General features: G+C 55.6%; 1 protein-coding gene across 1 annotated transcript; it reads left to right on the forward strand.

Annotated features, from left to right (window-relative positions):
* The first annotated feature begins 50 nt into the window (after positions 1–50).
* NLGN2 (neuroligin 2) lies at positions 51–14,899 on the forward strand. Its single transcript, XM_081161431.1, has 8 exons — positions 51–133; positions 2,534–3,227; positions 6,687–6,737; positions 8,882–9,031; positions 9,196–9,381; positions 9,489–9,681; positions 10,056–10,652; positions 11,472–14,899. Exons 2-8 carry the CDS (start codon positions 2,771–2,773, stop codon positions 12,343–12,345), a joined length of 2,508 nt encoding a protein of 835 aa, XP_081017557.1. The 5' UTR covers positions 51–133; positions 2,534–2,770; the 3' UTR covers positions 12,346–14,899.
* The last annotated feature ends 88 nt before the right edge of the window (positions 14,900–14,987 follow it).

Here is a 14,987-nt window from a genome sequence, read left to right on the forward strand (position 1 = left end):
GGGCGATCCCCCTCCCCCGCTGGGTGAGGCGCTGCGGGAGGGGGCTGGGCCTGCGGGACCGCGGGGGCTCAAAGGCCGCCGCCCCCTACTCGGAGCCCTGGATGGAGGCACCACGGCCCCAGGGCTGAGCCAGGTAGGAGCTAAGCCGGGCCGGGTGGAGGGGACTGCGTGGCGGTCCACTGGGGTCTCCCACTCCCCATCTCTTTCTGCGCCTGGTTTCCCCCAGCCTGCCCTGTCTGCTCGTCTCCGCCTAGGGATGCTCTTGCCGTGTCTCTCTGTCTCGGTCTCTTTGTCTCTGCCTCTCTCCAGCCCATGAATGATCCTTTGAATGGGCCCACAGACCCCGTGTGTTCCCATCTCCCCTCCCCCTCCTTCTCCCCTTCCCGGCCAAGCCATTTTTCCCCACTGCAGGAAGGGGGGGGGGCTGCGGCCTGAGCCCCCATCCCTCAACTCTTCCCGGCTGGGGGAGTCAGGCCTGGGCAGGAATGGAGAGAGCAAGGCAGAGGGCTAGGGAGGAGGGGGGAGCAAGATGTGGCAGACAGAAAGGAGAGAAGGGGAGAGAAAATGGGGGAGACAGAGATGAGGGAGGAGAGCAAGAAATAGAAAAGGCTTGAGGGAGAAATTTGAGGAAGGGATTTGAAGGAGAGAGAAAAATGAGAAACACTAAGGAGGGAGATATAGGCGAGAGTAATGAAAAAAAGACTGAGGGTTAGAGACTGAAGACAAGAGCTGGAGCAGCCTGGAAGAGGCTGGAAAAGGTGCTGTGAGGGAGCGCTATGGAGAGGAAGGAGATGAAGGGGCTCCAGGGGGAGGAAGGAAGGGAGAGAGCCTGGCAGAGAGAAGGCCAGGGGCCCAAAGTACCTTAAGGGAGGAGGGGCAACAGAGGCAGAGAGACTGAGTTAGTAGGAGGGGGAGGGGGTGGCAAGGCCAAAGAAGCAGAGCCCAGACTGGTGTGGGCAGAGGAGATCCTGAGGGAGCCAGCCCCAAGCCCCCTCTAGGTGGTGGGGGACAGGAGCTTTAGAGGGCCTGAAGAAGGGGAGGGCATGGCTGGGCGTGTGGGGTAAGGAGTCCCGTGTCCTCATCTCTGGAATAAATTGACACCTGCAGAGAGCCACCCGCGGGCTGGCGCCTGGCTCTGAAAACCCCGCGTCAGCAAACAGCTCTGGCAGCTGGGGGGGTGGGGGGGTTGCTGAAATGACCTGGGTGTCTGCCCCTTCAGTCTGATCTCTTCCCTTGTCCTGCTCCTGCTGCCCTGAGCATCCAGGCATCAGAGCAGCATCTGTGGGGGACTGGCCAGGGGAAGGGGAGGTGAATAGCTGAGATGGGATGAGCAGAAAGCCTAGGTTTGCTCCCAGGACATGGGTCAAAATGCCATGCGTGAAAAAAGAGGTGCCTGGAGTACAAGGCTGTTCAAGACTGTGGGAGGGGGGTAGTCAGTGGGTGCGTCTGATGCCCTCCAAACCCACCTCAGCACCCCTTCTCCCTAGCCAGAGGCCTGGTCACTAGGACTAGGCTCTGATTGGCCAACAAGGGCCAAGAGGCGGATCTTTTAGGGTTCTTTAATGCCCCCAATCTCCCGCTCCCTTCAACATACATACTTCTTCCTCTATCCTAAGGTTAGGGGAAACTCTAGCATTCTGACTCATGCCCAGAATGGACCCCATAACCACGCCAGTTCGTTACCCTCTTCCTCCAGACCGGCACCCCCCCCCCCTCAGGGTTAAAGCTGCAGCCCGTTGCCGAGGTAACATTGCGGGGCAGCATCCCGTCGCTCGGCAACTGGCTGCAGGATCACGCATCTGTCCCTGGATTTGCCCCCCTCCAGCATCCCCCCCCTATTCTAGCCCCTGCCTCAAGGCACCTTAACTTCTCAGGGAAGAAATGGAGAGAGCCTGGGGGAAAGGGGTCCCCTCCCACTGCTGCACAAATCCTTAGGGAATGGGATGTTGAAGGGAGGAGAAGGTGCTGGGCTTATGCAGTCCCAAGGAAGGCTGGGAGTCTGGCCTGGGGTAGGGGTTCAGTGCCATGAAATTACAGCTCAGGAGTAATTAACACGTATAAACAAACCCTCCACTTCTTGCTAATTAATGACTTGGTATTTTTATTTTCTCTTCCTTGTCTATCTCATCCCTCCCAGGGAGGTGGGAACTGGGACTCCTGAGTCCCTGAGGAGAGCCCTCCCGGTAGGGATAAAGCAGCTGAAAGGAGGCAGGCCAGGTCTGGGGAGCTGACCGCCCTTCCCCTCGGTTGTCCTGGACTTTTACCACATCTTGACCCTGCCCCGAGCCTCACACTTTTCTATCTGGGTCCCTTCTGATGGAGGGGGTTTTTGGGGTGGGGAGGAAGTGCTGGGGGGGGCCTGAGGGTGGAAGACGGGGGTCAACTGGTCTGAATTCCAAGTCACTAACCACTTGTCTCTTCTGTTTCCCCATTCCTTTCTGTCTGCCCTTCTTCCCTTCCCTTCTTCCACTCTCCTGTGTATGTTTCTGTCTGTCTGTTTGTATCTTGCATACCCTCTCCCTCCAACCCACAGGTCCAGCCTGTATTCACCTTCTCCCACTTCCTTCCCCACCCCTTGTCCCCTCCATGGAGAGGAACAGACCCCTTCTCTGTCCAATCTAACCCAGGTCCCTTCCCACTCCCTTCCTCCCTCCTTTCCCACCCCCTCCTCCCCCCTGGGGCCAGGGGGGGCCTCCCTCCCTCTCCCCCCCCTTCTCTCTCTCTCCGAGGGGGGGGGTCCCGGGGAGGGAGGGGGGGTCCCCCTATCAGCATGTGGCTCCTGGCGCTGTGTCTGGTGGGGCTGGTGGGGGCTCAACGGGGGGGAGGGGGTCCCGGAGGCGGTTCCCCAGGTGGCCCTGGCCTGGGCCTCAGCAGCCTTGGGGAGGAGCGCTTCCCGGTGGTGAACACGGCCTACGGGCGAGTGCGTGGTGTGCGACGCGAGCTCAACAACGAGATCCTGGGCCCGGTCGTGCAGTTCTTGGGCGTGCCCTACGCCACCCCACCCCTGGGCGCCCGCCGCTTCCAGCCGCCAGAGGCCCCAGCCTCGTGGCCTGGTGTACGCAACGCCACCACCCTGCCACCCGCCTGCCCGCAGAACCTGCACGGGGCGCTGCCCGCTATCATGCTGCCTGTGTGGTTCACCGACAACTTGGAGGCAGCCGCCACCTACGTGCAGAACCAGAGCGAGGACTGCCTGTACCTCAACCTCTACGTGCCCACCGAGGACGGTAAGGGCGGGGGCACCAGGTCGGGCACTCTGTGAACACAGCCCACAAACACACATGCAGAGCCTCAAGCACCGGCGCAGCCCGGGGCGGGAGCTGGGCTTTGTAGGGATGGTGAGCCGGCAGTATGTCCCTGCCAGCCCTGCTTGCCTTCCAAGGGTGGTTTCGGTGCCTGCCGGACAGTCCCAGGAATGAATCCCATAGACAGCCGCCCCAGAAGTTCATTGTGCCCACAGAGAACCAGTGGTAAGGTCAGCAGGCACTAGGCTGGACTTATACCCATCCTGTCCCCACAGGGGAGGCATCCATCACCTGCCTAGACGCCCATCCCAGCTCTACCCCACCTCCCACTCTCAGGCCTGGGCTCGTCCCTGGCTTGTCCACTTTAGCAACATCTATACCTCAAGGACAACATAGAGTCCTCCTTTCTCCCCAGTTACTGCAGACTTCCATCTATCACATCACATCCAGAGCCCCTTGTCCAAGCTGAGTTCCTCTTCCCCAGGATGCTATGTCCTCTGACCCCTATACAGTCCTGAAGGATCAGGGAAACTCCTTGCCAAGGGCCTCTCCACTTACAGCACAGCCCACCATCAAAACACCTTCCCTGGTGCTCTCCAACTGGCTGTCTTGTCAATAAACTCTCAGTTCACTGCAGCTCTGCTCATAGCCCCCAGCACACTCCTCCTGGACATTCTCCACCTGCCAACCTTCAGCACAGTAAGATTAATCAGTGTCTCTCCGAGTACCTTCCAGCTGTCCGCAACAAAGGTAATCAGCACAACTCCAGCCACCTCAACAGACTATCTTCACAGCCCCACATCGTCCTTCGAACACCCCATGTTACTACTCCAGAATATCCCAACACCTCAACAGAGACCATCCACTCCTACCACACCCCCCACAGGCCATTTTCCAGCAACTTTACACACAGGTCTGGTACCAGGAAGCCCTCTTCACCCTACCCATCCAGCACCCCCACATCATGTATTCAAGTCCCTCAACAGATCAGAATCTCAACTACTCAACATTCAGATCATGTACCCACCCAGCCTACACACTGGCCATGTATGTGTTCCAACACCCTACATACCACAATTCCCAACACTGTCACATACACAGTGCATACTCCAACGCTTCTCTAAAATTGTATATCCCATCAGCCACACCTGTGGCTCCCAGTATCCCTGGCTATAGATCCTGTGTCTAGTAACACCCATACATAGATAGACCTTTATCTCAATAACACTGCACTGGACCATGTGCTCCACCAGGCCACTCAGACCACATAGTCCCTGTACCCAAGTACAGAACATGCCAATCACAGAACATCTCATTTACCTCAACCCACCCATATCCTTTCCAACACCTATATGGACTATCTACCCTCTATTGCTCATGCCAGCCATGTATCCTAACACCCTAACGACCCCTCCCCATATAAACCGTGCCTCCTAGTAACCTGTACACACAATGCACAGCAGTACCATTCACTCTAATCCCATCCACATTCCAAGCACCCTAATAGAACATTTACCGAACACCCTCTTCATGAGAACCATCCACTCCACGTTCTCCTGCCCTTCATGGACTACTTACCCCATCCAGTACTCTCCCTCCTGTGAATTCTTCACCCCACTGCTTCCACGCAGACTGTCCATCTAAACACTCCCCATCCGTGTACTCTCCACTCCCACATATATTTTTTAAAAGCAATACATTTTATTTATTTTTAAAATTTGTTTTTATTGATTTCAGAGAGAGGGAGAGAGAGATAGAAACATCAGTGATGAGAGAGAGTCATTGATTGGCTGCCTCCTGCATGCCCCCCACTGGGGGTCCAGCCCAAAACCAGGCATGTGCCCTGACCTGTAATCGAACTGTGACCTCCTGGTTCACAGGTTGACACTCAACCACTGAGCCATGCCAGCCAGGCCCCACTCCCACATCTTCATATAAGCTGTCCAACCCAGTGTCCTCCAGTAGGCTGTCTTATCACACACCATGTAAAACATCCAGCCAGCACTTCCCACCGGTGGACTATCTACCCCAACATCTCCACACAAATTGTCCACCCTGCCCCACACCATCCATGCCCACACCTTCTGTATTTTTAACCACTGCTTACTGCCAGCCTGCTTGGGGCCTGACACATTCAGCTGATCTCACTGAATCTTCACACCATCTCTGGGATAGGAGGAAGAGGTTGACTCAGGCGCACACACAGACGCATACATGCACTTAATATTCTCACGTAACACACATGCCTTGCTGACTTCACCCCCGTCCCCATTCTGTCACAGAGAACAGACCCTGATCCTAATGGGTCCCCGTGGAGCCACTATTGCCAGTTGGGAGAAGCCTTCCACAGGCTTGCTTGGGCCTTGCTGACCCATCCCTCCTCCTGCTGTGAGGAGATACCAGTCAGCCTGGGGGAACCCCGGCAGGTCCCTGGGTTCCAGCTCTCCCCTGAAAGAAACCTGGAGCCAAACTCTGGGCCTAGTCTGGGACCTTTCCATGACAGTGCGCGTACTTTGGGCCTCCAAGCACTTCCTGGCACCCTATGTGTCAGGCTGGCTCAGGGCACTGTTTCCTATTCCCTATTTGTGGGCTGAACCCCCAATTGGGGAGGGGGGCTTTTTGGCATTAGAGCAGGGGTTGGTGAGGGGCTGCTGCCCCTGGTGGGAAGTTTACCGTTTGGGGGGGAGGAGAGCAGGCCTGGGTAGGGGGATGAGGTTTTGGGGGGAGGGGTACAGAGGGAAGAAGTGGAGTGGAGGGCAAGACCTGATGACCCCTTTCCCTGCTTCGCCCCACATTGGGGAGATGGGGTGAGAAGCCAGGCCTGTGAGTGCAGATGGAAGAGAAATGCAGGTGGCTGAGAGGGTGGGTAGGTGGGCAGGCAGCTTTAGCTGACCTACCCACAGCCCTCCAGATTGGTCCAGAGGGAAGCAGAGTCCTTTCTGCTGCAGCCCCTCCTCTCTACAGCCTTGGGGTGCAGGCAGGTGCTTGGCTGGCTTTGAAGAGGGTCTGCGTGAGTGGTGGCCCAGGTGGCACAGCTGGCCTTGGTCTCCCAGGCAGGCTTCCCCTCCCCTCCCACCCCACCTCTAACACCGTTTCATTTCCAGCAATTAGCCAACACATCGACAAGCCAAATCCTTTCCAGCCAAGTCAATATGTCTTAAGACAGGCCTCAGCCCACTTAGGCCCCCCCCCAAAACAAGACTTTTCTTTGGGGCATGACTTTTTCCGGGGAGGGGAACAAAATTGGGTTGTAGAAACGTTTTTCTCTTTTCTTGGTTTCTTTTTCTTGCAAACAAATTTTGCTTTTTTTGGCTTATTTTTTCTGCCCCCCCCTCCCCTTTTCTGCGTTCTCTCCTCCCTTCCCCATCCACCACCTCCCCCGACCCCCATCTTTCCCCACAAAATTGTCCTTTTTTCTCTGTTTTGTGTTCCCGGTCTTAGGTCCGCTCACAAAAAAACGTGACGAGGCGACGCTCAATCCGCCAGACACAGGTAGATTTAAAAATCCCGCTGCTGCATGTGGTTGCTGATAAGAGGACGTTCACTTTCACGGCCCTGCCCCTAACTAAATGCCCCACAGCCCTCAAGGCCTCAGCCGTTCTCCCAACTAAAAATGAAAAAGAAAAGAAAAGAACATTTTAGAATAATTGGAAAAAAGAATTATGAAATCTTCAAATGAAATTTGAACAATGTTGGACCCACTAGAAAACCTGCAAGAAAACTAAATATGGCGAAAATAAAGTGAAAAAGAAATTGGAATGTCAGAAAAAAAAAAAACCACCAAAGAATTGGATAAAATGTTTAGAGTTTGACAGAAATTTGGATTGTTTTGAAACTTGTGACATGTAACATTTGAAAAAATTTAAATTTGAAGCAAAACAACATTTGAAAAAAAATTTTTAAGGTGGCAAGTTGATGACACAATTGAAACATCAGAAACCTGCTACAATTTCGAAAAGCCTGTCAGATGCAGAAAACTCTAACATTTGAAGCAAATTAAAGAATTTGGAAATTTTTGAAAACAGGGCCCAATATCTTGAAGTTTCACCACAAAATTTTGGAAAAAAATGCAAAGAACTTTTTTTTTTCTTTTTTTTTTCAAAAAAACGGATTTTTTTTTTCTTTTTTCTTTTTTTTTTTTTTTTCCTTTTCTTGTTGAATCTGCCCCGAGAGCTTCTTGCTTTTTGGTTGTTGTTTTTTTCTTTCTTCTTTCTTGATCCTGTTTTTTGTTGTGGGTTTTGAATTCTTGTTGCCCCAGCCCCCCTTCCTGCTCCTTCCCTTTCTGACTCCCCCTCCCCCACATTGGGAGTGGAGGTGCTGTGTGGGGAGGAGGGGGAAAACTGAGGACATTTAGGACAGGGCCTTGGAGGGAAAGAGACTTCAGCCTGACCTGCTGGAAGGCCACCGGAGGTTCAGGAACAAAGGGAAAAATAGCATTTGGGGAGGACACAGAGGGGGCACTGCCCACCTACGAGCTCCTGGTCAAAGTCAGGCAGAGGGAGGTGGTGGAGAAGGTCCTAAGAGATAGGAGGCAGGAAGCCGCCTGTAGGGGATGGAGGGGAGTGTCTTAATGACCTGTTGGTTGACCTTCTGGCTAGAAGAAAGTTCCCATCAGGATGCAGGAGGCTGGCTGGCAGAGCCACTGGGGACCAGCTGTGGAGGCCTGGGCCTTGCTCTTGTTTGCTGAGTGCCCAGGCTAGTCAGAGACCACAGGTATCAAGAAAGGAAGGCCTGTGGGCCAGAAGTCAGCCCAGCCCTCGTGCTGTGGTGAATCATGGAGAGGCTGCAGGGGAGGGTACTTGGTATATAGCCTTTGGGACTGTGGCAGCCCTCTCAGACTCCCACCGTCTTATGGAATTAGTCACTCCTCAGTGCCGTCTGGAGTGCCTTAAAAGTCTACTACATGTAGCAGTGATTATGTGATCCTTTTGGGACATGACAAGAGAAGGGTCTGGTGCAGAACCCAGGGTTCAGGCCAGTTTGCAGGGGGTTCTGAGACTAGAGAGCTGCACCCAGTCTTCATTAAGCAGGCTCTTTCCCACCCTGCCTCCTTCTGCCATAGTAATTAGGCTGGGGGTTGCCATGGTGACTGGGGAGGTGACCTAGAAAGGAATTAGGGCGGGGAGGAGACCAAGCCCCCAGGGACCCTAGGGCCTGGCACCCCCTGATGGACAGACTAGGCTACCTTGTAGAGCTGAGGTCCAAGGCCTAAGTCTGAAAAAAGGCCAGGACCCTTCCAGCATCTTTAACTCCAGTGCCAGCCTTAGGAGCTCACTCTTCCTAGGAGCAGAAAGGACATTTGCTGTATGTGTATGGGGAGGGGGTCCCCTGGATCCAGCAGATGCCCTGAGGAGGGCCACACCCCACCCCTGCCTCTGTTAGGCTTCTTAGAAGGTCTGCCCGGCATTTGAAGTGCTGTGGAACAGACTGGCAGGAGGTGGGGAGGGACCTTCTGTCAGAGCTAGCTGGGGAGGGAGGGAGGGGAATCCGGTCTTGCCCCCCAGGGATGGGAATGACATGTCCCCTGAGCTCTGGGCTGGTCTTCAGCAGGCCTGGGAGCTGGGAGGAGCTGCTTCTGGTCTCACTGTGTCCTTGTCCCCACTCCCGGCCCACCTGCCCACCCCCTCCCCACGCAGATATCCGGGACTCTGGAAAGAAGCCTGTGATGCTGTTTCTGCACAGTGGCTCCTACATGGAGGGCACCGGGAACATGTTCGATGGCTCTGTCCTGGCTGCCTATGGCAACGTCATTGTAGCCACGCTCAACTACCGCCTTGGGGTGCTCGGTGAGGGAGGGCAGCCAAATCTAGGGAGCCTGGGAGGGGGGCCTGGTGGGTGGGGGTGGGGTCTTTTAAACCCAGCAGCAGCAAAATGGCTTCTGGGCTGCCCTGGTAAGGGTCAAGGACACTATAACACCCCCAGGTAGCTCCCTTTCTGCCTTTACCTCCAGGTTTTCTCAGCACTGGGGACCAGGCTGCAAAAGGCAACTATGGACTCCTGGACCAGATCCAGGCCCTGCGCTGGCTCAGTGAAAACATCGCCCACTTTGGGGGTGACCCCGAGCGCATCACCATCTTTGGGTCTGGGGCAGGCGCATCCTGTGTCAACCTTCTGATCCTCTCCCACCATTCGGAAGGTACCAGCAACCTCATCATCTTGCCAGCCCTGTCCCCTTTCCCATACCCCTGAACCCACCAGGCCCTCCTTTGATACGCCCAGCCTGAAGCCTGCCTGTTTCATTAGGGCTATTCCAGAAGGCCATCGCCCAGAGTGGCACTGCCATTTCCAGCTGGTCTGTCAACTATCAGCCGCTCAAATATACGCGGCTGCTGGCGGCCAAGGTGGGCTGTGACCGGGAGGACAGTGCTGAAGCTGTGGAGTGTCTGCGTCGGAAGCCTTCCCGGGAGCTGGTGGACCAGGACGTGCAGCCTGCCCGGTATGGGTATTGGTATGGGGATGGGAGAGGGCTGGGTCCAGGCCTTCACCCACCTTGCTAGTTCCAAGGAGACTGAGGGTGAGAGGTGTCTGCAGGCATTTTATTCGGCAAGGGGAGGTGGGGTTCAGGCCCCTCTAGTGGCCCTGCCTTCTATTCTTGGAAGCCTTTCCTAAGTGGAGGTACCCAAACAGAGCAAGTATGCACAAGGTGTCAGAGAGTGCTTCAGAGAAGACTTCCCAACAGGCCAAGTTCCCTTAAGGATTCAAAGGAGATTTTAACTAGGGAGAAGTGTCTTCAGGGCTGAGGGCTCAGCAAGCTATGAGCCGAGAGGAGGCCAGTGAGCAGGTGATGAGACCCTGACCCCTTCTCCCCAGCTACCACATCGCCTTCGGGCCCGTGGTGGACGGTGACGTCGTCCCCGATGACCCTGAGATCCTCATGCAGCAGGGAGAATTCCTAAATTACGACATGCTCATCGGTGTCAACCAAGGAGAGGGCCTCAAGTTCGTGGAGGACTCAGCAGAGAGCGAGGACGGCGTGTCCGCCAGCGCCTTTGACTTCACAGTCTCCAACTTTGTGGACAACCTGTATGGCTACCCCGAGGGCAAGGATGTGCTGCGGGAGACCATCAAGTTTATGTACACAGACTGGGCCGACCGGGACAATGGTGAGATGCGCCGTAAGACCCTGCTGGCGCTCTTTACTGATCACCAGTGGGTGGCACCAGCCGTGGCCACCGCCAAGCTGCATGCCGACTACCAGTCCCCTGTCTACTTTTACACCTTCTACCACCACTGCCAGGCTGAGGGCCGGCCTGAGTGGGCAGATGCAGCGCACGGGGACGAGCTCCCCTACGTCTTTGGTGTGCCCATGGTGGGTGCCACCGACCTCTTCCCCTGCAATTTCTCTAAGAATGATGTCATGCTCAGCGCCGTGGTCATGACCTACTGGACCAACTTCGCCAAGACTGGGTGAGGGCCAGAGGGGCTGGGTGGGGCACCATGCAGGCCAAAGCGCACACACCTTCCACCTTCAGCTCCTCTCTTTCTCACTCCCTCACAAGGCCATCACCCCTACATTATGGCACTCTTGCCTTCTTGACTCAGACACCTGCTGGGGTACCCTCTCTGTGCCAGGCACTGAGTTATGTGTTGGAGATTCAGCAGTTAAACAGAGAGGTCCCTGTCCTTTCTGGGGGTGGGCTCACTTGGTGGCTTTGGCTCCATGTCTGTCTCTTCTTTGCTCCCTTGCCTAGTCACCCTCTCTCTTGTCCCAGTGCTCTGCCCTCTGACTACTCCCATCTGTGCATGAGTGTGTGTAAGCATTTGTGTCTGTCTGTCTCTTTATTGCTCTCTGTATCTCTCATTCTTGAAAGCCATTGATATCTCTCCCTTTCCCTTTGATCTGTTTGCTTTTTGCTGCTGATTTCACGCTGGCTGTGTTTCATGTGTCTTTGTTTCTATATGTCTCTTTCTCACTCAGTCTCAGCCTCTGCCTCTCTCACTGGCTGTTTCTCTGTCTGTCTCTGCTTCTCCCTTCCCTCTGTCCTCATCTCTGGCTGTCTCTAGCAGTCTGTCTCCTTCCCTCTTTGTTTTTCTGTCCGTCTCTGGCAATTTCTCTGTCTCTTCTTATCCATTTTCTCTCTGTTTCTGCCTCTCTCTTTAACTCTGACTTTCCTTCTGTTCCTGGCTCTCTGCATCTCTGTCTCCCTCCCCATTCTACCCCCACCTTCTCACACCTGTTGGAGCCTCACCCTCACTCCTCCTTTTCCTGCCCTCCTGTGCCCACAGCGACCCCAACCAGCCGGTGCCACAGGACACCAAGTTCATCCATACCAAGCCCAACCGCTTCGAGGAGGTGGTGTGGAGCAAGTTCAACAGCAAGGAGAAGCAGTACCTGCACATTGGCTTGAAGCCTCGTGTGCGTGACAACTATCGTGCCAACAAGGTGGCCTTCTGGCTAGAGCTTGTGCCCCACCTGCACAACCTGCACACGGAGATCTTTACCACCACCACGCGCCTGCCTCCCTACGCCACGCGCTGGCCACCTCGCCCGCCCCCCGGCGCCCCAGGCACACGCCGGCCCCCGCCACCTGCCACTCTGCCACCTGAGCCCGAGCCTGAGCCAGGCCCCAGGGCCTATGACCGCTTGCCCGGGGACTCCCGGGACTACTCCACAGAGCTGAGCGTCACTGTGGCTGTGGGTGCCTCCCTCCTCTTCCTCAACATCCTCGCCTTTGCTGCCCTCTACTACAAGCGGGACCGGCGGCAGGAGCTGCGGTGCAGGCGGCTCAGCCCCCCAGGTGGATCAGGCTCTGGTGTGCCTGGTGGGGGCCCCCTGCTACCTACCACTGGCCGAGAGCTGCCACCAGAAGAGGAGCTGGTGTCACTGCAGCTGAAACGGGGTGGTGGCGTTGGGGCGGACCCTGCTGAGGCCCTTCGCCCTGCCTGCCCACCCGACTACACCCTGGCCCTGCGCAGGGCACCAGACGATGTGCCTCTCTTGGCCCCTGGGGCCCTGACCCTGCTGCCCAGTGGCCTGGGACCACCACCTCCCCCACCGCCACCCTCCCTCCATCCATTTGGGCCCTTCCCTCCCCCTCCCCCCACCGCTACCAGTCACAACAACACTCTACCCCACCCCCACTCCACTACTCGGGTATAGGGGAAGGCTTGGGGGGGCCCTCCTCCCCAGCCCTCCCACTGGCAGGAAGTGCCACTCGGAAGGCAGGGAGGGCGACTTGGCAACAGGCTTTTCTCGTCACACGTCACACGTCACACGTGGAAGAACATTAGGAGGACATGGGTCTCCTCACCAAGATGCGTGTTTTCCCATGCATAGAGGCCCATTTTTTTTCTCTGGACCTGGGCCTTTGAACAACTCGGGGGTATTTTGTCCCCTCCATTGGGACACCAGTCTTCGGTGTGTGGAAGGATTTTCCCACGTGGAGGTGTGCTTTCTCACAAGGGGGTGCGTTTTCCCATGTGCAGGGTGAGGTTTTTTTCGCCGCCCTGGACACATGTTGGCCCCCTCAAAGAATTTCTGTGGGGATTTGTACCCCAGAACCATATCCCCTCATGCCTCTCCCACCTCCTCTCTCCCCTCCCCACCCCGTGGAGACCCTGGAAGTGGTGTGTTCATGTACAGTGACCCTTGGCCACAAGACAACACAGGGTGGTTCTTGGGAAGTAGTAAGGAAATCACAGCCCCCCCATCCCCCTCCACTCTGGAGAAGCATGTCCCCCACCCCGTGGCACAAGTCAGGTGAAGCATGGTCTCCTGGGTAGGCCTCACCTTCCATAGACAACACACAGAATCCCTGCCAGGGGGTCAGGAGATCCATGCAGCCCTGTACTGCCTGGGAATTTGTGTTCCCACAGGTCCAGGGCACACTTCTCTGAGTGGAAACATGTTCTTGCATGTGGATGTGTGTTTTCCCATGCAGATGGTCCCTTTCTCTCCAGTATTTCCCTGCATCCCCCAGGCCTCAGGCCACCTAATTCTTCCTCACACGGCAGGTGGGAACAGACTTCTAACTGACAGAAGCTGAGGGGGATGTATCAACCCTGAGGGGAGACCTCTGCTCCTCCCTCCCCCAGAGATGCTGAGTTGGGGGTCAGGGGCGTGGGACCTGCCACCCGTAGAGGCCATGCATGTTTGACCAAAGCCCTCATTGGGGTCTGAAGACAGCCTTTCCCTCAGTCCTCAGACCATTACTCATCTGTGCCAAACTGGGTAGGTGGGTTTGCCAAGGATTCCCCAGGCCTGGGCCAGAGCAGATAAATGTGGGAGCAGGTGGGATACAGGGGAAGGGGAGGTGGCGGCTAAGGGGTCCTACCTGTGCCTCTTCTATCCTCACAATGTCTCATCCCTCCCTCTGTGCCTCAGTTTCCTTTTCCCATATCCCTTTCTTCCTCTCTGAAGCCATCCCTGTGTCTGTGTCAAACCAGCTTCTCCCTTCAGCTGCCCCTTCCCTTTCTTTGACCTGCCCCCTCTTCCCTCAGCTGCCAGGGCTGAAGGAAAGGAAAGGTGGTGGAGGGGAGGAGAGCAAGGGAGAAAATCTTCATGGTTGGGGAGAGAATGAGGTCAGCTATGCTGAGAAACAGATGGAGGGGGCAATGGGGGACAGGTCTTGACCAGACACCAGCCAGAAAAATTTCAAAGGACGTGTAAGGTGACTGCCCAGAGGGGACCTGAGGCTATAAGGAAAAGAACCTCATCAGGAAGGGTTTTAAGGGGCACCAGTGGAGGAGGGAATCCTTGTCTGCTGGCATTTTGTGGGTTAATGCCAAACTTGAGTAGGGGGCAGGGTGCTGTCTTCCACTGACACCCAGATCCAGAATCCCTGGTCTTGGCTCCCCAGAACTTTGCCTCTTGACTATCCCTTCTCCCACCTCCACCCATGGAAACTTCTTTTCCCACCCCTTCTCCTGCCTGGTCTAGTTCCTTTCCAAACAGCCATGCCCTCTAAATGCTAGGGCCCTGGGCCCTGAGCCCTATAGACAGATGTCCCACAAATTGGGACATGGGAGAGGGGCTAGGGGACCCCATGATTCAGCCACGGACTCCAATGCCCAATCCTCCCCAGAACAGTCCCCTGACAATCCCATGTCCCTACCCTTCGCAGCTCTGTACACATTTTTAAACCTGGCAAAAGATGAAGAGAATATTGTAAATATAAAGTTTAACTGTTGGTTGTGCCTGCTGTGATGTTAGGAGGTGGGGGCAGGGGGCTCCGAAGAAACAAGCCTTGGGGACGTGACTGCTGAGGGAGGTCTATACCCACAGCCCTTTTCAGTGAATAGCTCTGAGGTCTGAAAGAAAGGGGGAGTGGGTGCTGAGTAAGGTTGCCATGGTAATGGGGCTATTTAGAGAGTTAAGATTAGGACCTGCCCTGGCTGGGTGGCTCAGTTAGTTGGAGTGTCATCCCTACACCAAAAAGTTGTGGGTTCAATTCCTGGTCAGGGCACATACCCAGGTTGCAGATTCGATCCCTGGTCCAGGCGCGTACAGGAGGCAACCGATCAATGTTTCTCACATCAATCTTTCTCTCTCAACATATCCTCTGGCAAGGATTTAAAAAAAAAGATTAGGACCCGTGTCTGTGCAGAGGACTGAGCCTGGTGTACAAAAGGACCAAGTGGGTTTATTGGGGCCAACACCAGGCAGGCTAGAGGGCCTAGCTGGTTCAGGTAGCCGGCTACAGGAGAGGCATGCAAGGTGAAGGGCTTGGCTTCTGCCAAGGTGTGGGCCCAGGCTGGAGGGTTAATCCTGGGCCCAGGACTCCCTCTTGGCACATTGTGAGG

This window comes from Miniopterus schreibersii (assembly GCF_964146895.1).
Source record: "Miniopterus schreibersii genome assembly, chromosome: 16".
NCBI lineage: Eukaryota > Metazoa > Chordata > Mammalia > Chiroptera > Miniopteridae > Miniopterus > Miniopterus schreibersii.